At 35.8% G+C, this 20104-nt stretch overlaps 3 protein-coding genes, 1 long non-coding RNA gene and 1 other non-coding gene across 6 annotated transcripts; 4 read left to right on the top strand and 1 right to left on the bottom strand.

Annotated features, from left to right (window-relative positions):
* Positions 1-597: 597 nt before the first annotated feature.
* On the bottom strand, positions 598-11909 carry LOC111795389. 2 transcript variants are annotated; one of them, XM_023677787.1, is made up of 14 exons: positions 11583-11909; positions 10626-11345; positions 9300-9500; positions 8869-9180; positions 8326-8447; positions 6763-7866; positions 5358-5499; positions 5095-5254; positions 4776-4939; positions 4043-4128; positions 3797-3896; positions 2706-2767; positions 1668-1827; positions 598-1041 (listed from the first exon to the last, which is right to left on the bottom strand). In XM_023677787.1, the coding sequence occupies exons 1-14, from the start codon at positions 11742-11744 to the stop codon at positions 868-870; spliced, it is 3669 nt and encodes a 1222-aa protein (XP_023533555.1). In that variant the 5' UTR covers positions 11745-11909; the 3' UTR covers positions 598-867. The 2 variants fall into 2 exon arrangements, with proteins under 2 accessions (XP_023533555.1, XP_023533556.1); XM_023677788.1 differs by lacking the exons at positions 598-1041; positions 1668-1827; positions 2706-2767; positions 3797-3896; positions 4043-4128 and having other exon boundaries at positions 4784-4939; positions 5093-5254.
* Positions 11910-12632: 723 nt separating this feature from the next.
* LOC111796271 lies at positions 12633-12736 on the top strand. Its single transcript, XR_002815318.1, has one exon. It is a non-coding gene; the product is annotated as a U6 spliceosomal RNA (small nuclear RNA).
* A 709-nt stretch (positions 12737-13445) lies between these two features.
* LOC111795792 lies at positions 13446-15069 on the top strand. Its single transcript, XM_023678376.1, has 2 exons — positions 13446-13567; positions 14475-15069. The coding sequence occupies exons 1-2, from the start codon at positions 13471-13473 to the stop codon at positions 14996-14998; spliced, it is 621 nt and encodes a 206-aa protein (XP_023534144.1). The 5' UTR covers positions 13446-13470; the 3' UTR covers positions 14999-15069.
* A 691-nt stretch (positions 15070-15760) lies between these two features.
* On the top strand, positions 15761-16508 carry LOC111795855. The gene is made up of 2 exons (XR_002815261.1): positions 15761-15900; positions 16164-16508. It is a non-coding gene; the product is annotated as an uncharacterized LOC111795855 (long non-coding RNA).
* A 674-nt stretch (positions 16509-17182) lies between these two features.
* LOC111794752 lies at positions 17183-19787 on the top strand. Its single transcript, XM_023676885.1, has 5 exons — positions 17183-17586; positions 17669-17733; positions 17839-17899; positions 18064-18210; positions 19493-19787. Exons 1-5 carry the CDS (start codon positions 17316-17318, stop codon positions 19597-19599), a joined length of 651 nt encoding a protein of 216 aa, XP_023532653.1. The 5' UTR covers positions 17183-17315; the 3' UTR covers positions 19600-19787.
* Positions 19788-20104: the final 317 nt, after the last annotated feature.

Raw genomic sequence — 20104 nt, 5'->3', positions numbered from 1 at the left:
TATTTTGACGTTTGACAGTGATGAACAAGCTTAATTGAGTTTCAGCTCGTCACGAGGATCTAACTTGATAAAGTTATCCAATGAATTATGCATTTACTAGTTCTATAAGTTCCCCAAAGCAATGGTCATAGGTGATCGAAATCGCTCAGGTCGGTGCATTTCTAAATGTATATCCAATGGATTATTAGATCATATTGATGCAATGCAGCCAGATGTTAGCAAACATCTTTGATATATCATTACTATCGCTCAAGTTCAATCTTCCTGTGATATCTAAACATTAGATGGGACCTCTCTACCGTCTATGTATATCTCCTGTAAAGATCTGAATGTAGCACCTATCCTAATTGATTAACGCATTCGTGGCAGTTTCTTAGAATATCTCTGGAGGAAAATTTTGGAATCTGGTGTGTTTCTTAGATCCCTAAGGCAGCTTGGTTTGCTACAAAACTTCTTTATGGTTCGGTTCCAGCTCGGGCTAAGAAACCGACCCGCACCAAACTACCCCACCAAAGAAATTCAGTGAGACTGTCTGAAGTAGTACACATCAGTTTTGTTTTCAGAGAGCACAAGATGACAGGAGAGACAAATTTTCTATAACACAAACTAAGGGTAAGCCATCCATCTTCTGCACACTTCACTCATCAATAAGAACTACCATAGCAATAACATTACTACTCTAATTACAAGAACTGTCCTCTGTAAAGGGGCTAACATAGCATCTTCACTAAGAAACCTTGAATGCAACATGGTTCGAATTACAAGCATTCAAGCATCATAGAAGCTACCCCAACTCGACCTAACTAATTCAATTTCACAAACATTAGGACGATTCTCCTTATCTCTCTTATGGTTTGAAATCAATCATTAGACCGAGAAGGCATAGTAATTCATTTCATTACCAGTATCAGAGTAATGATCGTTGTAATTGAAATATTCCCATAATCGAGATAACCCATAGTCTCCGAGCTTAGGTGACTTCAGATAAAGCAGGTGCAATTCTTTCATGTTTTTGTCAAATCTCTTCTTTACGGCAAGTACCTGTATGTTGACGCAAAATTTAGCCTCCTTATCAGTTTTTTTTTTTTTTTTTTTTTTTCTTTGTTCTTTTTTTAAAGAATAAAATAACTAGAAAAGGTATTATATATTTTCAACCTCCGAACAGACACTAGATAACATTGTATATGTCAATTTCTATCAACTAAAGCATGTCTGGCAAAGCAGTTTTTGTAAGACATTTATTGGATATCCCTAAAGGGATAGTTTTTATAAGACATTTAGGCTTTAGCATTCCTAAATTATAAAATAAATGTAATGAACAAGACAGTCCAAAACAGGTATCATGTCATGCTGAACACAAGGAGAACATCAAGTACCCCGCACTGGAGGACAAGTTCCCCATTCATGAGTACGAAGGAAATGGATTCCAAATAACATGCGATGCAAGGGGAAGGTTTCTTCTCTTGATAGATATTTTAATAAATGGCTTGCCATCTGAGACTATACTGCTTTGTCTATGAGCATGCTACGATATTTTGGACATTCGCCTAGAACTAAAGTATGAGTTCAAATGTCCCTTCCAAGGTAAAAAAAATAAAACTCCTAACACTTCTATGATCGTAAGGAATTTCTACTTTTTAATAAGGAAAATCAAGCACGCAGCTTACCTGAGACTTGTTGATCTCAGAAAGTCTCCTCGAAGAAGCTGCATTATCAACTTGAGTATTCCACATGTCACCAGTAAAACAACATCGGAGATCCAGTGCACATTGCAAGATTTGATTAATGATACCAGCCACAGATAGTGTTTCTTCAGATAAGAAACATCTGTAAGGTTATACATAAGAAATGTTAGGAACTCAGTTCTACAACTAATTTGAGGAAATTCTATGCTTGAAAAATGAATGAATATTTTTTTTAAATCACTTCATTTAGTAAAGGCAACCTAGGAAGCATATACGTTGCTCAAAGGTTTGAGAGTCAAGTTGAATGTCGAACACACCTCTAAATCACTTGAACAAGTCAGAAACACCTAGGATACATGTCCAACAAGCCCGTCTATACTGTTATTTTGGACCAATTAATTTTCTAGTCCTTTGAGTTTTCCAAAAGGATCTTATTTGATCCTCTTATATTTCAAGTAGCAGTTATTTATTTATTTGGTGAGAAACAATTGAAAGGCAAAAAAAGAAAAGTCTAGAGGGAAGGGGCTGAGACAGTTCTTATTATTTATTCGATCAAATCTTATTATTTATTCGATGGGAACTGTTTCAATGGCAATGAAGGAATGGCAAAAGTGATGTGGCTAAACATTATCGACGGTACTCTAGTGTAGGTTTTGTTGAAATATAACATAGGGTGTTCAAGATCATTGATAGAAGAATTTTTTTTCGAAGTGGTGCATGGTTTCCCTTTCATCCCAACTTTTCAGGGTTCAACAAACAATTTCTTTTTTCTTTCTACAAATCTAGACTTAATTTGATTTTGTACAACTGGGGAAATATTTTGTAACCTTTGTTGTCTAGAACTTGGATTTCAACTCTTATCCTCCCCTCTTTCAAATCCCTACATTTTTCCAACCAAACATGTTTCTTCTTTTGGAAAAAAAAATATACAGTTATTTCTTACCAAAAGTACAGAGTCAAGCATTCAAAAATAATCTTCTAGTTCCCCAAGACATTTCAAACTTTGAAATAGAATCTTACGTGTGAAATGCATCAGTTAAATAAGCCATATGCATTGACTCGAGATCCATCATATCTTTTGCCTACATAAAACAGAAGCATAATCAGACAGAAAAAACCAGTGTGTTTGAATGCATCAAACAAGGAAAATAATCAGTCTCCACTCTTTGGTCATGAATGATAAATAAAAACACTGATAACAACTTCAAAAGATCTCTCCCGTATTAATTGTTGAGATGGAGGCTGCTTGGTCAAAAGTGCTCGAGATTTTTCTATATCAAAAGCAACAATATCTAGACTCTAGTATGGGATGCATTGGACAGTCAAGATATAAGATGTCTAAATACATGGAGAAATTAAGATGAAGAAAATTAAATTGACGTCGAGGAATACCTCAAAGCCATTCGACAGAAAGTATCATGCATCAATGTAATTGTTGAAATTTGGCAGTTTGAAGTAATAAACCATTACAATGACGATTAAAATCGCATTCGTAATTCAGGTAGCTAAGACCAGTTTAGAACTTATATTTAAAAACAGTTTCAAACAGTTTTTAGATGTAGCAATTTGTTTTACAGAATAATTAAAAATTTGGGAGCAAAAAATGGTCAATTAGAAACAATATTTCATTGTTTGCACGTATTTTCTAAATTTACTATTTACTAGGACAACCACTCCTCAAATCATAGATCGGATATCTATATAAACCACCAAACCATAAATTTAGACATGGTTTCAAAAACAAAAGCGAAGAGTTATTTTTCAGAATGACGCCTAAACAAGCACCCAAGAGACTCCAAACATCTCCTCATATTCTAACTCTCTCTCTCTCTCTATGTATATATATATATATGTTCAATTATCTTAAAGTAAAGAATAAACACAAGAGATTAACAAATTTGGACTGAAGATGGATAAAGAACACGTGAAGTCTTGGAAATAAATGAAAAGGGAGGGACACCCTTTTGATCGTTCACAAAAATATAGATATGTCCTTCAAAGAAAATAAAGTACATCGAACAAGTCAATTACAAATCCTGAAGAGCAAGAAAAAGTGCCATACTCAACATAATATCTGACATTGATACATGGGATAAAACGTCCACTCATACCTTAAGTTGAAGAGATTGAAGAAATCTACACCAAGATAGATGTGATAATTGAGACTCCACATAATGCTGTAATACACATACAAAATGGCTGACTTCATGCCTGATCATAGAAGTGAAAAATAGTCAGAGCTACATATGAAACCACAAAAATAAAAATAAAAATTTAGTTTCTGGAAGGAGTGAAAGAATGCCAACATTATGAGCAACACAAGAAAAGAGAAATTTGAGGCAATAAATCAGGACTACCTAGTCTTCACCAAAACATTGAAATGCTGGATTTCCTGATTAATAGGTTTGGAATGGCGATTCTGACTGATCAAGATACCCATGTCCTGTAAATCAAAGTTTGAAGCAAATTGCATAAGTTCCATTCATACTTCAAAGATGTTTAAGACACTTTTCAACTTCAACTGACTATTCATGCCAGCTGGACTAATATTATTCCCTAATGGAACGTCCTCTTATCTCCATCACTGCTGATGGAATTAAAAGCTGAATACTGGACTTTCAGTTGAAATGTTAAACCATCAGCTCTCTCCATCTAAGAGTTCTAGAAAGGGGGAAAAATCATTCATATAACTTTGTTCGAGTCAATCTACTAATAAAAAAGAAGGGCTCACAGTAAGACAAGAAGGAACAAGAGCATGCACCTAAGATATCGATTTAAAAGGTTGAGGGAAAAATAGCTTAAGGAAGAATAATTTGATTTAGTTAAATTGAAAAGGGCATTTAAAAGTATAAACAAATTTTTTCATAAAAGTCATAACATGTTCAAAATGAAATTTCGAGTATTGCCATTCACCCCCTTATCTGTTCTACACTCATCCAGAATTGCCCCCTCTGTATGCATTAAGGTCAAAAAGTTTAATGCTTGTTGTTTAATATCTCCTACGTTGCAACCAAAATCTTTTCTGGTTCTGACGCATATTTGTTTGTCAGCTAACCCCTTAACGTATCGAATTAAAGGATATATCATGACCTTCAATGAGGACCAAACTTTGGTCAGAGAAAAAACAGCAAGCTTCACTTTAACATGAAAGCTGAAAATATCGGCATATATTTTCAATGCAGCAGGCGTCAAAATGATATTGATAGGCCACTCTACATGATATCCCAAACCTAGAAACTCAAATGAATCAATCCCTGCCATTTAGAAGAAGAAGCCATTAGGGGAAAATTATAAAAAATAATTCAAATATTAGTTTAACCATCAAGTCCCAATATTGAATTTAACTAAATTTGAGGACTATGAAACGGAAATAAAAGGAAGAAATAATTTGAATGAGTAAATAATACACCGATGGTTCCTTTGGAAAGAGGCAGAGTGCACTCTTCTTTGATGTAGACAAATAATCTATCCTTGTTGCGGTCATGTTCACACGATGACTTTTGAACAGACAATTCAAGATAACCTTGAATATCTGGAAGCTTACTATCTGCCTCTATGACACGCCACTTCTGTGCTTTCAAGGAGTGGCAGCAAAAATCAAAAAAGAATTTGATCAGCACTTTCAGTTCAGAAAAGATAACAAACTCAAAAAATTTGGCACGTATATATTACATGATTCCACAAAGATGTGATAAATGAATCTGCCCAGTCTGCTAGTTCCATAAAGTGGTACCGCCGCAATGCTAGAAGATGCTCTTGCAAATCAAATCCTTCATCTAGTAACTTTATAGTTAACTTGCTGACATATGTATATCTTTTTGCAAAGGTATAGGAATAACTATTACCCTTTATGACAAACATTCTCGGATGGATCCTTTCAGAAATCCATCTCAATGGTGAGACAACAAGGTAAAAACACTCACAATCAGAACATGTAGAAAGAAGCAAGCACTAATTGACCTTAAAGGATGAAGATCTTGGACAATCATTGGTTTTTCTTAAATAAGCTCAAGATGGAAAAGTATATTCGAGTGGGAGAAACATCTGACCTTAAGTTGTACAAAGAGCCAGCTAACGATATTGTTTAATTGTCTCTTATGAGAAACGAAAAAAAATGTTAATGAGATATTACTTATGTAAAGGACCTACAAAGTGAAGAACTATAAGCCCATTAAAGGCCAAAATTACAAAATACAAGATGATCTTGTAAAATCAAAACTAGAAAACTTTTGAGTCTTTCGACCAGGAGACCCAATAAAGATGCTGGAAAGTGAACTTGAAGTGTGAAAGGATTTCTCGTTTTTCTTTTTTTGAGTTCAACACATGAGGGTGAAAATTCAAACATTTGACCTTTTAATCAACGATGTAATGTTTTGATTGGTTGAGCTATGCTCAGGTTGGCAAGGTAGGATTTATTTATGAATAATGCTAAAAAATAAAGAATCTCTTTTTACACTAGGGCAGGGGAGTAAGGCAGTTACCATTCGATAGACGCCAATAGACAACTAACCTACCCTTGGGCAGTTAGCTTAATCATAGTACAAGAAGAAAAGTGAGACAAATTATATGACATCACAATGTCATCTCTTATACCTATTCAAAAAGAAAGAACAAAACAAAGAGCAGGAAAGAAGGGCTCAAGAAAAGGTTATCCACATGAAGCACTAACGTGTAATCTTTTGGACTTTGAAATAAGCATCTAGCACAACAGATGCCAAGCACAGAAGAAATCAAGGATTGTTTAAGAGAAGCTTTGCAACTCACATAGACCTTAAGAAATAAACAACAACGAGTAAATGGAAAAGGAAATTTTTCTTGAAGCAAACAGTAGGACAATCAGTAGCATACACTAACCATATAGACAAAATATTAGGATACAAGCAACGTGCAATGAAACTACAGCCATATTAATGTCTGATTTTCCAGCTTATAAGAAAAAACCGGCAAAATATTAGGAGAAACTGCAAATGCATTCTCAACAAAAGTAAAACACAAGTTACATAGATGAGGTGTAATAAGATGCAATAAAGTACCAGATATAACCAAATAGACATCCAACATATTTGCATAAGGATACTGAAGGATTATTTCTTGCACTAAGCATTTGTGAATAACGTAATCAAGTGGCAACTCGAACAATCCTGAACAAGATAGCTTCTGCTCTTCAGCATTATTATCAACAGTTCTCTTGCTTGCTGTACAAAGTATAGTTTCCCAGCTCCTTCCACCAGAAACATTAGTTGAAATATCTTCTTTGTCATTGTAAGATATAGAATTGTCCACAAAAATATCTTCTCCACATCCTTGTTCACTAGAATCACTATTTTTACTATTGGAAGCAAGAGCTTGAGAGTTCCCACCACATAATGATTCAGCTCCAGAACTAGGCAGTATCTTTTCTGGGCATACCTTACATGGATCCTCTACAACAGAAAAATCAAAGAAAGGAAAAGATTGACCCAAGGCACTACCATGTCTCTGATCAGGCTTGCTCATCATAGGAAGGAAAACATTTCTTGTTATCATTGGATTCAAACTGAAAAACTTGCTAGAGTAATCAAGATTCTGTGGTTGTGCAAAAAACAAATTAGAAGCACGTGGAATATTATCAAATCGATTGTTCAATGAGGCATCCACTGCACCACTGGAATCACCAATCCTCTTCCTAGAAAGAGATAATTCTCCAATATGGACTCTAGAGTTTCTTCTGGTTTTCCTTAAATCAAAATCCAAGGAATGCATATCTTCTGAATAACCAGTGCAGGTGACATCAGAATTCCACGACCAATTAGCCAAGTCAAAGAACAAAGATGTATCACTTGAATTTAAGGCATTGTTTTGCGATTGCACAACAAAATTTACATCATCTATCTTCGTAGAAGTCCCATCCAAAACACTTCCTACATGAAATGGTCCTTCACAATCAGAAGCCTTCCTTAAAGAATTAATATTCAAATCATTCTTGGAGAAGCTTAAAGAAGAAAAATGATTTTCCTTTAGCACGCCCATGTTATTGTGAGGATCAATCTTTTGATCAAACTCAATTTCATCTTCACAGCTACTTGAAGATTTACATCCGGAGGAATCATACAACTCCATGGGTGAATTATACATGTCCACTGCAACATCAGCTGCATCTGATGAACTAATAGAGTCATCATGATCTGTGTTGTCTTTTAACCTGAACCAGATAAATAAGAAAAAGTTGATAAATTAAAAATGAGGAAAAATTAGTCAACAGCTTGAAAGATTAATAAAATGAGAAACACTGAACAAAAATGATTAAGCGACAGCCTCCACGGAGCCCTAAAATTAGAACCAAAAAGCTCAATATGCATGCACGTCAGAGCAAAAGCATCTAGATGCACCCTTTAGATATCATTTTGCTTGATTGGAGCCTATTTTTTGTTCTGGTTTAGCTCCTTTTGTTAGAAGTTTGTTTTTTGTATCCCTCTTGTATTCTTTCATTTTCATTTTATTCTCAATGAAAGTTTGGCACTATGCACTACATCAAAAAAAATTAATAATAAAAACAGAAAACAGAAAAGAATCTACATGCAACTTGCAAGGACTTGTGTACGTCTATATCATCCAATGGACACACGCACTCTTAGAAGGAACCAACAGTATATGATATTACATTTTTGAGCTCTTGTCCACTTCTGGAACAAATAGGCTATTTCCTGATTTAACTGACAAAGGTGCACTTATTCCTCCTCCAACATGAGGAAAGATCAGAGATACTGCATCACCTGGAACCATCTGTTAAAGAAAGATATTCACAAGACTGATATAAAAACACAATCAGAACAAATTGTAGGGCAGCAAAACATATGATATGTTGGTAGAAAGTATAACGAAGAAATTGATGTAGGTTAGATATTTTGAAGCTTGTTTAACCTCGTGTTCCACAATCTACCGTGTTAAGAGATTTATGAATAATTTTCAGGGTAATAAGGCATGAAAATGAGGAAAATAAATACACAACCCTTAAGTTATACCATGAACTACCTAGCGGCTCCCAACTGATCCAACAAAAACCATGCTTTCCTCAACTCAAAATTGAGTAATTTATACAATTTTTTTATTAACTGGGGAATCAGGAGACCACTCCTTACATCATGATGCTTGTTGCCCACCACTCACTAATCCTCCAAGATGCATATTACAGCATTCAGATTACCTGCTCATATCTGAACTCTATTTTTGTCAGAAGATTATCAAGTTTTTTCTGCATCCTTTCATAGTAAACGTCCCTTGCAGAAACCCTGGCCTCAACATTTTCTTTGCTGAAAGAGATTACAGATTCATAGTACACATGATTACTAGAAAAGCCAGTCCAACAAGGAAGAAAATCATCGTAAGTACATTCTGCAGTGGCAACAGAAGTACCAAATTCAAGTAATTTCACTAGTACTTGAAGCTGCTGACCAGCTCTGAGAAGTGGAAGCAATAATTCCTTCATAAAACAAGGAACAGGGACTCCTTCTCTCTCCTACAGGGAATGATCCAGAACAATGAACATCAAACTCAAATAAAGGAAACCACAATAGATGAGGAAACAAAACTGCTAACTGCTTCCAATTAACAAAGAATAACAAATAATAAAACTACCCTTGTACATGCTAGTGGAAAACTGGAGATTCCAGCAGTATTGAGATTAGAAGTTTTAATGTCATCATATTCAACAACAAACTCTGCATAAGGGTCAACAACTTCAGCTTTGTATATCCATGATCTAATAAAGGCACAATATGGTTCACATGAGCGGAGGAACAGAAACTTGAGTACAGCGCAATGAGCAGGATCAGCAACCTAAGAAGGATAGCGAAAGTTGTTATGTTCATTACAGGAGCCATAAGAAGACATGACACAATATAAACAAATTAGTTCTTTAATATGAGGCAACGAAGGTTCATAGAACAAAATTATAAGGGATAAGGTAAGAAATCCAATCGCATGCAAATGCATATACCAATTAAGCATAGACATGAATATGCATATGAAGAAGCTTAAGTGACCACAAATTTTATGCATGCCCCCAAGTTGGTATCAACAGAAACGAGTGCCAATGTCCCAAAAATATCTTAACTTGTGCAAATGGATTCCCAAGAGATGGAGAAACACTGAAACCCAGTTCTTCCAAATATTTGAGGCACAAATTGAAGCACCTTCACCATTTCATTAAAGTCAGATACCAATAAAAGATTCATCTACATTGCCTAAATAACAAATCAAGAAACCCAAGGTTGCCAAAACTAAAAGAAAACTTGCTTAAACCAAAGCATACGAAAGGACAATGTGGCAATAACTCATAACGACCACCAACCAAAATTCTGCAAACACAAACAATACAGTAGTATGCAAGAAGACAAGCAATTCCCTTCATTACAGTCATTCATATTAATCTTATCAGAAGCCACCAACCAAGTGAAAAAAACTCATCTTGGAAGGCTCTTATCAATTTTAGACTACACAGACAACCTCCCCCAACTGTAACCCCAGTCGTTCTCTTCACACTACACATTTTGTTAAAGGATTCATTTTCTCTTGAAAATCCCCAGCACCTGAGCCCCCGGGAATGGGCTCCCAACCATCTAAACATGGAGGTCTAAGCATCCATATGATCATTGAGAGTCTTCCTCCAGCAAACCGATGAAGCAATTTCCAACTATCTGATCATTTTTCACCACTCCCGTCCAAAACAAAATGGTTCTTCCCGAGGGCCGCCAGTAGCTGACAGGATAAGACAATCAAGAAGCCAGGATAACCTTTTCTTTCTTAATCCCTTTTCAGTTATCTCCTGATATAAAGATTATTCTTAACCTTGAAGTAACTTAATTAGTACCAGAGGAAATATTCATGCACAACAAATTATTAGGACTCAATGAGAAAAACACATTACAAGTCAGACAAGGAAGATATTTCAGTTTACCGCACCTGGAGTTGTGTGTACAAATATGTTAGCAAGTCTCCTCCCCAATAAAAATTACAAAATTCAGAGGTCGCCTTATCAATCAGGTCTTGAAATGGTAACGATGAGAAGCCATTAGCTACATTTTGCAAGTTACATATGTTTCCAAGTACTTCAATCTGAATTCTCAATTCTCTTGTATGAAGGTACACCTCTAATAATGTTATGTCAGAATGCACCGCGCTCATAAGACATCCTTCCACTGATGATCCGTGAAAAGACGCATCGAACTCTTTTGGCGTTCTTCTCAAACCTACTGAGGCATGCAACGAATCTAATGCACACGTATAGCCTTCCAAAATCTTTCTCAGTGCAACTGCAAATGCCTGATTAACAAGACTCTTTCGGGAGCATTCTTTCCCTCTCACATCACTGCCATCGTTACTTTTGCATTTTTCGACCTTACGTTGATAACTCTTATGATTAAACGCTTCATCCATACCCAATTCAGTAAAGTGGTCAACGAATTTATGAAGAAGGAAAACTAAAAACCCAACGCAGCCAATCGACCTGAGTATCTTTCCCAAAGCGTGCGTACTCGAAATGCGATTCCATAGAGATGGAATTTGATGGAATGTCCTGTCGGAAGGATCAGAACAAAAGGCAGCAGATAACTTTTCCACGCTGATAAGTGCTGACTCCAACCCTTGCAGTGCGTTCATCGCCAATCTAACCAAGCTTGCCTCCTGAAACAAAAAAACCGTCGTTTCAATTGTTTTAGAACCAAGGATATCTTATTCTTCAAAGATCAACGCTTAAGCAATTTGATCCTCGAATGCTACAATATGCAGATGTACCAACAGAATGACAATGCGGAACCTTAAGAATACAACAAGTAAAATCGATAAAAGTGAGAAGAACTAGAAGATTGTAATTCTAAAAAACGAGGAATAAATGTAAAGAACAGGAACTAGAGAACTTACGGAGACTGAAGAGGAAGAGACGCCATTACTACTACGAGAAGGGAGCTGAGATTGTTGGGTTTGTGAAGGGATGGTTTCCCAAGTTCTAGGAGGAAGCCATGGATCTTCCACCTTCAAACTCTCAAGCATAGATTGGAAATTCAAATTGGTGTCGACCGCCATAGTTTCTACTTCAATGCTAAAATACCGCCATTAATTCGATCATTTCAGAACTGCTTCATGGTAACAAAGGGAAGCTACTGAGTAGAATCCATGGCAGAAATTAGCAAACCACTGCAAGCTGTTTGGATTCGAGGGTGAAGCGCGACCTCCCTCCCCTCCCTCCAAATTTTTCGAGTTATTTTCACAAATAGCCCTTTTTACTTTATTAATATAAAAATAACCTCCTTTTAGTAATTTTGAGTTTTGACACCTCAAATGACTAACATACCCTTTGCCTCCGCCGCTTTTATTCGCGGCTTAAAGAATATGTTGAGTTAATTTAATATGGGTAAATTAGACATTTCGATACCCAGTTAATTTATCACAGAAACTAATATTGTCTTATTATTGAAAAATAATTTTTTTACATTTTAAATAATATTTAAAAAAACAAAATTAAAAAATTAAAGAAAACAAAATACATTTCATATGATACGAAAATTGGACAAAATACCCATATAAATAATTATAGACGTCCATCTAACGTAAATTGAAAATAGGTATTTATGACTAGAACGCTTGTATAGATTAAAATCGGGTAAAAAATATATGTCAATTGCCACTAAACTAAGCTCGATTTTAATGTCCATTCTTAAATATTTATAAACTAAAAAAACCTAAATTGAATCGTAATTATACGTCAACCTATACATTAATCGAATATACATGTCAATTATCACCGAGCTAAGCTCGGTTTGACTCAAATCTTTATTCCTACATGTTTCAAAACTAAAAAAATTAAAATTTTGTCGTACCTATATGTCAACCCAGACATTATTTTTAGTTCAACAATAATTAAGGTAAAAATAATCAAACATCTGACCGTTTAATAAAAAAAATATTATGCAAATTATAAGTGGGGACATCAGATAAATTTGGATCGAGACAAAGAAGATTAGCATAGCCTTTGCCCAAGGATGACACGTACAAATCGAGAAGCCTTGCTTGTGTCTCAACTTGTTTTCAATGCTCACTTTGTATAGTGGTGTGTTGGATGATGTATCGTCCTCCTCAATCGCATCATGACACTCTTCTATATTGGCCCGTATGTGGCTGAATGGGCGTCTCTTGAGGGACGCCGCTTTGCTTGTCATGACGTGAGGGTCACAACCTACTCTTTTCATAGTATGGTTGTGACATTCTCCCCCACTTAACTTAGTTATCGTCCTCGATGACTTACTTGGGGCACAATCGTATTAGACACAAATCTAAAAAAATAACCGTAAATTGAGGCGTACATATATGTCAAACAAGACATTAGATCTGTTAACCAAAGGTTCGTGCCTTCATTTTAAACATATGATCTCGTAGTTAAAAACACGTCGGGTATTACCCAGCTAAGCTCGATTTGACTCGAGAACCATTTGAATCATACGGAATCTTTGTAATTATAAATATACAATTTAAGGAAGATTCAAAGCTTAATGGCGAATTAATAAACAAAAAGATGCCCATCTTAGGTTATTATATTCCATTGAATGTTACTTGAGATTAGAAAACAAGGCATATACACCAAGGAAGCTAAAGAACCTTGAGCTTCCCCCACACCAAGAAATATGTTGAAGCCCTTTTTGATGCTCATAAGCAACCTCTCGTTGCGTCCTCCTCTCTCTATAAAGCCTAAACTAAACCCTAACCCTTTCTTCCACTTCCATTCAGCTAACGTATTGATCCAATTTGAAACCAAATGGCTCCCAAAAACCAGCCCACTTATGAAGATTTTGAACCTCTGGTTGAAGCTTCTGAAGAAGATGGCTGCAGCATTCTCTCCCTACACGTTCCTGGTTTGTCCTTTTCTTTAACGATAACGGGTTGTCTCGTATGGAGAAATTATGGCTCGGTTTGATAGCTATTTGGTTCTTAATTTAGGGTTTGGGAATGTAGCTCGTGAACTGCGAGATCTCGTATTGGTTAGAGAAGGAAACGAAATGTTCTTTACAAGAGTGTGGAAACTTCTCCGTAACAGACGCGTTTTAAAACTGTGGGGTTGATGATGGCTATATTGTCCATTTTGCCCATTACGTATTGCCGTCAGCCTCATAGTTTTAAAATGTGTCTACTAGGGAGAGGTTTCCACACGCTTATAAAAGAATGTTTTATTCCCCTCTCCAATCGATGTGAGATCTTACATCGATTTGTCTATTTCTTTAATGATAATGGGTCATCTCGTATAAAGAAACCAAGGCTCGATTTGATAGCTATTTGGTTCTTAATTTTTAGGGTTTGACAATGTAGCTCGTGAATGGTGAGATCTCACATCATTTGGAGAGGAGAACGAAACATTCTATACAAGGGTGTGGAAACCTCTCTCTAGCAAATGCGTTTTAGGCGATATTGTCCGCTTTGGTTCGTTATGTATCGCCGTCAGCCTCACGGTTTTAAAACGTGTCTGTTTGAGAGAAATTTTCCACGCCTTTATAAATAATACATCATTCCCCTTTCCAACCAATGTGGAATCTTTATAAGGGTGTAGAGGCGTTTTAAAACCGTGAGACTGAGGGTGATATTATATGCTTTGGCCTGTTACATATAGTCCCTCAAGTTTCCACACCCTTATAAACAATAATGTTTCGTTCATTTCTCCAATCAATATGGGATCTCATATAGCATTTTCAAGATATAAACTGAGTTTTGTAAACCAAAACAGACAATATCTACTAGCTTGATAGCTTCTTTTATTCTGCACTACAGGTTTTCGCAGAGAGCAAATTCGGGTTCAGGTATCCTCCACAAGAAAGCTGAGGATCTCGGGCGAGCGGCCTTACCGGAACAAAACATTGCAGCGTTTCCACAAGGAGTTTGAAATCCCATCAAACTGCACCACCTCTAATATTACAGCCAAGTACAAGGACGGCATCCTTCATGTCCGTCAGCCATTGCAGCCACAGGACGTGTCGGAGCCGCCACGCACGGCAGCTCCCAACCCACCGCCACCGCCGCAGCAGCAGCAAAATGGCCAGCAACAAGCTGAGGAACCAGAGAAGAAGAGCAGCCCAGCCGCCAATGGAAAAGCGGAAGCCAAAAGCAATACAGAAAGAGAAGGAAGTAGTTGTAATGGTGACAAGATTACCAGTCGAGCTGGGCGGCTGAAGGAGGTGGCTCCTGGCTTGTTGGGGAAGTTTATTTTGCCTGTTTTGGCGGCTGTGTTGCTTTTCCTGTTGGCTAAGAGGCTGGATCAGAACATGGCTGGTGGAGCCGGAGAATCTCGGCTGTGAATCGTGTAATAATGGTGGCTGGTTTTGAAAATTTCCACAATAAATAATAAATTGTTAATCTTTACTATAATTTTATTTGAAATCATTTACTTTTTTAAATTGTGTTGAAAAAATTAAATATATAAAATAAAGGCAAAATTCGGATAGTAAAATCACAAAATCATTTTTTGAATTTTATTAAATAATGAATCAAATTCGAATTTTTTTTAATCATTTATTTTAAATTTTTATTTATAATGAAAAGTAAAACATTTAAAAGAAATTTATTTATTTATTTTTTAACGTTAAATTACGATTTATAAATTAATTTAAACACACATATATATATATATATATTTTAAAAGTTTTTTATAAATATAAAATTTGTTTTTAAGAACATCAAACAATTGAGAAAAAAAAAACAATTATAGAATTAAATAAAATTATTATTATTATTATATATTTTTTATTATAAACTAAAAAAATAGTTTAAAATTTTAAAATTTAATTAAAAGTAACGGATAATATCTGTTAGCAAGTGAAAATTATAAATATATTCGTTAGAGTACGTGTGCATTCTCTATTAATAATATATATATATAAATAAAAGGAAAAAAACCATGTAAAAGTACTAAATGGGCCTCACGGAACTCCAAAAAGTTCGCATCATTATCGAGGGTATTTTCGATAATAGAAGTCATTCCCAGGAATACGAGGTGGGTGGAAATTATAAATACCCGAAAGGCGTTAGGGTTGCGCATTATACTCTTCTTCCGCCCCCAATATATTGCTCTCTCTCTCTCTCTCCCTCTGTTTCTTGCCCTTAGCGTTTTGCGGAAGCTTTGGTTTCTCGACGCTACCTCAATGCTGCATTGTTCTCACTGTCTCATACACTGCGAAGCCGATCGCTTCGATGACTTCGTGTGAGAATCCTCCTCGATCTTCTTTGCTTTTCTGTCCTGCTGTGTTTATATGCATATACTCTTAGTTATTGTTCGCGTTGTTTTTTGTTTTTTTATCCGAATTTATTGTTCCGATTGCTACTCCTTTTGTTCTGCTCATTCGATCCAGTAATTCGACCTTTTTTGTTGTTGATTCTTTTCGTTAGAATTTGATTTCTGTGTTTCTTTTGTCTCTCTGTTGAAATCGATTCGTTGTTTCTTATGGTTTTAGCACCGATTGGCAGATGTTGTTCGGGTTGCGGTAAGGTGCTTGGCCAGTTCTTTGGAGGAAAATACATTGATCATAGCAAACCTATGCTCGGAAAGGACACGAAATTGAAGAAGAGGAAGACCGAGAAGAAGCAGAAACATGAGAAGATTGAGATGGATTCCGCGGATCTGCAACTCGCAACATGATTTTTTTCACGGCAGTTTTGACTAATAACGACTTAAAACTCAACAATTATTTGAATCATCACCAAATTTTTTTTAAAGGAACCATTATTCTGAGACATTGATCCTCCGACGTTTTCGAGTTCCAGTTTGTTGCCCTATTTTGTTCGCAATCAATAATGGCCCTCTCCTGATAATTGGAATAAGTTCTTTACAATAATTCATATTCATAAAATTTATCAAAACTCAATTGAACTTTGATTAGAATAAAAATCAACGAATCACTTACTGAAAACCATTTCTCTCCCTCCAATGGAAGCAGAAGCAAAATCAAAAGCAGAGAGGAATTTTTTTTTTTTTTGTTGGTAATGAAAACAAGCCGATACAAAACCTCATAAATGTAAAGCAAAATAAAATTAAAAGGTTGAGCACGCGACATCAATTCCTTCCCATTTATTAGTTGCAAATGTAATGATTTTAGTTTTTTTTTTTTTTTTAATAAAAAAAAAACGGACTCTTTCTTTATTCAATGTATGGTAATTTCTTACAACAACACGCAAATTAATTAGAAAATAATTACTATTTCAGTCAACTGTTAAATATAGGCTATAGGCGTGGTAGGAAGATTTTTGCATAGCAAAAGGAAAATTTTAGGTTTATTTTGTTAAGATGAGTGAATAAATATGAAAATAAAAAAAAATGAAAATTATAAATATTATTTTTAAAAGTTTATAAATATTTTTTAATTGTTTATAAATTAATGGTATTTTTGTATTTAAAAAAGAAAATATTAAACGTATTTTTCGAGATAAAATATAAAATTTAGAGACCTTAATATTCTTAAAAAATGAAAATAATGGTTGCGAGATAAAAGCAAACGTGGATTATCCGCAGAATGCATTAAATGTTGTCCACAAACACGATGATGATCACGGTCACGATCACGCAGCCGAACACTCAAGAGCAAGCCTCCTGAAATCGTTGCAGAATTCTCGCAGCCTGCCATGGAGTTCACGGTCCATTCCATTTCCCGCCCCAACCTCCCTCTCCCTCTTTCCTTCTCCATTTACTCATCTTCCCCTTCCAATTCCCTAACGCCATACCCACACACAAGAACCAAAGCAACTGCCTCCATCCTTCCGCCATTGTTGCTGCGTTCTGATCTCAATCTCACCTTCAAATCAAGGGGACGATCACTTCTTCAACCTCCACGAGCTTCTCAGTCTGAATTCGAGCCTCAATCTTCTTCTGTCCGCTGGCTTCTCGTTCCCGTTGGTCAGCGGATTCTGAATCTCTACCATTGTTCTGTTCGATTGTATCTTATATTTGATTTGAAGATTTCGTGATTTCTTCACAGGCGATGGCGATTGGAAGCATATCGGTTCCAAAGTTGAAATGCCTGATGCGTTTGAAATCGTCTCGGTCAGTACTTTTTCATTGAGGCTCTTCAGCCCTTGCGAGTCTCTATTGTGTGATGTTCGAGTTCGTTTTAACTCTTTTTGGCTGTCGAAACTCATCTTAATGCAGAATGAGGTCACTGTTGGGCGCCTTCCTGAGAAAGCTGACATTGCAATTCCAGTTGCTACAGGTGAGTTTACTCCAAATATCTGTTGCTACTTGTTTGATTTGATGATTTCAATTCAATTGCTACAGATCTGACAGTTTAAAGTTTTCCTTTGAGTTTTTGGAATGTAGAACTTGTGGATTGTATTGTGCCACTAACTTCACTGCGATTTTCTGAAATGAAAACAGTTTCTGCTGTACATGCTCGCATCAAAAAGCAAGAAGACAGGCTTTTAGTCATAGATCTAGACAGCACAAATGGGACTTTTATTGATGATAAGAGACTCAAGCCTGGAGTTGTTGCTGCTGTATCATCTGGGAATTGCATTTCTTTTGGTAACTTGCCCCCTCAAACTCAATCCAAATTTAATTGTTAGTCTGGTTGGATCACCTCACACTTTTTTAGAACAGATTTCATATTTCTCAAGTAAACATTTAAATTCTTAACTTCAACCGTGAAAACATCACTGAAAATATATATGAAAACAAAGAAATCCATAGGTTGAAATTGTGTTTATAAGTTTAAATTGCAAAACCAAATGGTCATGAGACTCAAAAATTTGTTTAAAGGGGAAGGATCCCATTTGCTGTTTTTCAGTTTTGGTTCGGTGAATGCATTTGGTTATGGTTATTGGACCATTCAATTCATTGTAGAGTATCTGAGATAGTTAGTTAGTATTGAATTTGTAACCGCTCAAGCTCACTGCTAGTAGATATTATTCGTTTTAGTTCATTATGTATCGTCGTCAGCTTCACGGTTTTAAAACGCCTCTGTTAGGGAGAGGTTTCCAAACTCTTTCTCCCGACCAATGTGGGACCTCATAGAATTGGACTCTAAATTCATTATAATCGCTACTCAAATCTATCCTAGCACTTGACTCATCCTCTTTGTAAGGCTAAACAAGAGAACCTCTTAGAAATTACTGTGACTTATGTCTACATTATTATTGGCTTGAATTCATGAATTGGGTAGCTATACATTGAGCTTCTGTATTTTGTTTTGTGGTACAACTCGACTTGCATAGTGTAAATAACTTCAAAATTTTACATCATTTACTTGGTTAATTTAGGGAATGATGATGGGTTTATAAGCGAGGAATACTAACTTCATTGGTATGAGGCCTTTTGGGAAAATCCAAAGCAAAGTCATGAGAGCTTACGCTCAAGGTGGACAATATCATACCATTGTGGAGATTCGTGTTCATCTAACATGGTATCAAAGCCATCTCCTAAACTTAGTCGTGCCAATAGATTGATAAATCCTCAAATGTCGAACAAAAGACTCCAAAAGAAAAAGAGTTGAACCTCCTCGAAGGCATAGTAAAAAATGACTAAGACTCCAAAAGAAAAAAGAGTCGAGCCTCGATCAAGGGGAGACGTACTTTGTTGGAGGGGAGGTGTTGGATGATGAAAGTCCCACGTTAACTAATCTAGGGAATGATAAATGGGTTTATAAGTGAGGAATACTAACTTCATTGGTACGAGGCCTTTTGGGGAAGCCCAAAGCAAAGCCACGAGAGCTTATGCTCAAAGTGAACAATATCATACCATTATGTAGAGTCGTGTTTATCGAACAAGCTTAATTGATTAACTTTGGGATGTCTCTTTTTGTTTACAGGGGACATCCATCTGGCCATGTTTCAGGTGTCAAAGTTAAAGACTGATAAAGCTGCTAGCAAAATCCAAGAATCTGAGGACTCAAACGGTAACTCTGAAACAAGTTGAAAAAAATGGTACATTTACATGTCTTCTAAGAGCAAATATGTGCAAAATTCTGCACATTCTGTATCGTAACAGTAATCTTTGCATGCAATTTTTCATATGAGTTGAAGAATATTGAAGAGCCAACGAGTCATCTGATCTCATTGTTTGTTTTTTTATGCCATTTTAGAATACATCCATTTTGGATCCAAGCTATATCTATACCCTTTAAAAGGGTCAGACATGATATGACCTCCGCTTAAGATTCAAGTCAGGATTTAGAATTTGACCCGGAGTCAAGGCTATCTCTACAAATCAATAATACTCGGGTTCTTTTAGTATATTTTGTTCGCACTCATATGCTTCATACAAGAATTCTTAAGAAGTTACCCAACATAGAATTTTTTAAGCTACACATGCTTGACTTTAAACTTACAATGATTGAGTTATGGAAAAAGAACATGTATTTTATTGGTTTAGTTAGATTTTTTTTTGTAGTTTTTCTGGATCAAAATTTCATATTTTTAGT

Source organism: Cucurbita pepo, chromosome LG05 (genome assembly GCF_002806865.2).
Source record: "Cucurbita pepo subsp. pepo cultivar mu-cu-16 chromosome LG05, ASM280686v2, whole genome shotgun sequence".
Lineage (NCBI taxonomy): Eukaryota > Viridiplantae > Streptophyta > Magnoliopsida > Cucurbitales > Cucurbitaceae > Cucurbita > Cucurbita pepo.
The sequence above is the reverse complement of the archived record's forward strand: the minus strand, read 5'-3'. Positions and strand labels throughout refer to the sequence as shown.

Coding starts and splice junctions, on each gene's coding strand:
- LOC111795792 (XM_023678376.1), top strand. CDS start 13,471: ATGGCTCCCAAAAACCAGCCCACTTATGAAGATTTTGAACCTCTGGTT. Junction 13,568..14,474: donor TCTCTCCCTACACGTTCCTG/GTTTGTCCTTTT, acceptor TCTGCACTACAG/GTTTTCGCAGAGAGCAAATT.
- LOC111795389 (XM_023677787.1), bottom strand. CDS start 11,744: ATGGCGGTCGACACCAATTTGAATTTCCAATCTATGCTTGAGAGTTTG. Junction 5,500..6,762: donor GTGCAAGAAATAATCCTTCA/GTATCCTTATGC, acceptor CTTTGCAAAAAG/ATATACATATGTCAGCAAGT. Junction 5,255..5,357: donor TCACATCTTTGTGGAATCAT/GTAATATATACG, acceptor TTGAAAGCACAG/AAGTGGCGTGTCATAGAGGC.
- LOC111794752 (XM_023676885.1), top strand. CDS start 17,316: ATGGAGTTCACGGTCCATTCCATTTCCCGCCCCAACCTCCCTCTCCCT. Junction 17,587..17,668: donor CTGGCTTCTCGTTCCCGTTG/GTCAGCGGATTC, acceptor ATTTCTTCACAG/GCGATGGCGATTGGAAGCAT. Junction 18,211..19,492: donor TGGGAATTGCATTTCTTTTG/GTAACTTGCCCC, acceptor TTTTGTTTACAG/GGGACATCCATCTGGCCATG.